The sequence below is a fragment of the Priapulus caudatus genome, unplaced genomic scaffold, assembly GCF_000485595.1.
Source record: "Priapulus caudatus unplaced genomic scaffold, Priapulus_caudatus-5.0.1 Scaffold1639, whole genome shotgun sequence".
NCBI classification, from domain to species: domain Eukaryota; kingdom Metazoa; phylum Priapulida; class Priapulimorpha; order Priapulimorphida; family Priapulidae; genus Priapulus; species Priapulus caudatus.
Window position 1 is genome coordinate 93,576 of NW_014578700.1, and position 1,185 is coordinate 94,760.

Genomic DNA, 1,185 nt, shown 5'->3' on the forward strand with positions numbered 1-1,185 from the left:
GAGTGGTGACAGTATATATGTGTAAAGTGAAGGCTAAGCGGCAAAAAAGCGCAAAGCACGGAATCGTCGAATTCCGTGTATTAGAGGAAATTGGAATAAAGAATTAATAATAATATAATAAATAATAATAATAATAATCGTGGTCTAGACACGAGTGGTGACAGTATATATGTGTAAAGTGAAGGCTAAGCGGCAAAAAAGCGCAAAGCACGGAATCGTCGAAGTCCGTGTACTAGAGGAAATTGGATTTGTCGACAAGCGTGTGCAATTTCCCACGCTCTAGTTTTTCACTTCCTTGATGCCACTCTATGTGCAAAGTACTTGATTTTTTTGCACAACCTAACAGCTTATATCTCCCACTCTATTTCTCTCTCGCTCTCGTTTTCGCTTCCCCCCTCTCTCCCTCTCTCTCTCTCCCCATCACGTTTACCAATCTCTCTCTCTCTCTTATTCTCTCGCCATTTTTGTTGATTCTTTGCCAATCAATCAATCAATCAATAATTTAATTTACACATCCATCTATCTATCCATTCATCCATGAATCCATTCAATCGGTTGGTGGGTCGGTGGGTCGGTCGGTCGACAAGGTGTTGTTTACTTATATATATATATATATATAATATATATATATGTATGTATATTCATTTATGTCCTCATCAGTTGATCTATGTGTCTCTTTATCTATTTCTGTATCCACTACATATCTATTTCTGTGCCTGTAGTATAAAGGCCACATCAACACAAACTACAACAGCATAGATCTTTCGGAAGTGGAGTTGGAAACAGACTACAGTTATCTCGACGACGAGGGGCAGTTTAAAGGTCCAGACTTCAGCATGGCGCTGCGTAAGGCTATGATCAACCACAGCACCGGGTCACTGACGATGCAGGTCGTACAACATTACGACTACATGGTGTGTATGATGTATATACGCGCGGGCCTGCATGCTCGCATTGATTCCTATGATCGCCTGCCGACCCTCTCACGCCCGCACTCTCGCTCTTTCCCTCTCTCGCTCTCGCTCTCTTTCTTTTTCTCTCTCTCTCTCTCTCTTTCTTTCTTTCTTTCTCGCTCTCTCTCTCTCGCTTTCGCTCTCGCGCGCTCTCTCTCTCTCTCTCTCTCTCTCTCTTTCTCTTTCTCTCTCGCTCTCTCTCTCTCTCTCTCTCTCTCTCTCTCACACACAC

The 1,185-nt window shown here is 42.9% G+C and overlaps 1 protein-coding gene across 1 annotated transcript in view; it reads left to right on the forward strand.

Moving 5' to 3' along the window:
• Positions 1-1,185, forward strand: part of LOC106817225 (voltage-dependent calcium channel subunit alpha-2/delta-3-like) — an 11,127-nt gene that overhangs the window by 4,802 nt on the left and 5,140 nt on the right. The window contains exon 5 of the mRNA XM_014821889.1: positions 723-914. Within this exon, the coding sequence (XP_014677375.1) occupies positions 723-914 (192 nt within the window). The remainder of the gene's footprint in view (positions 1-722; positions 915-1,185) is intronic.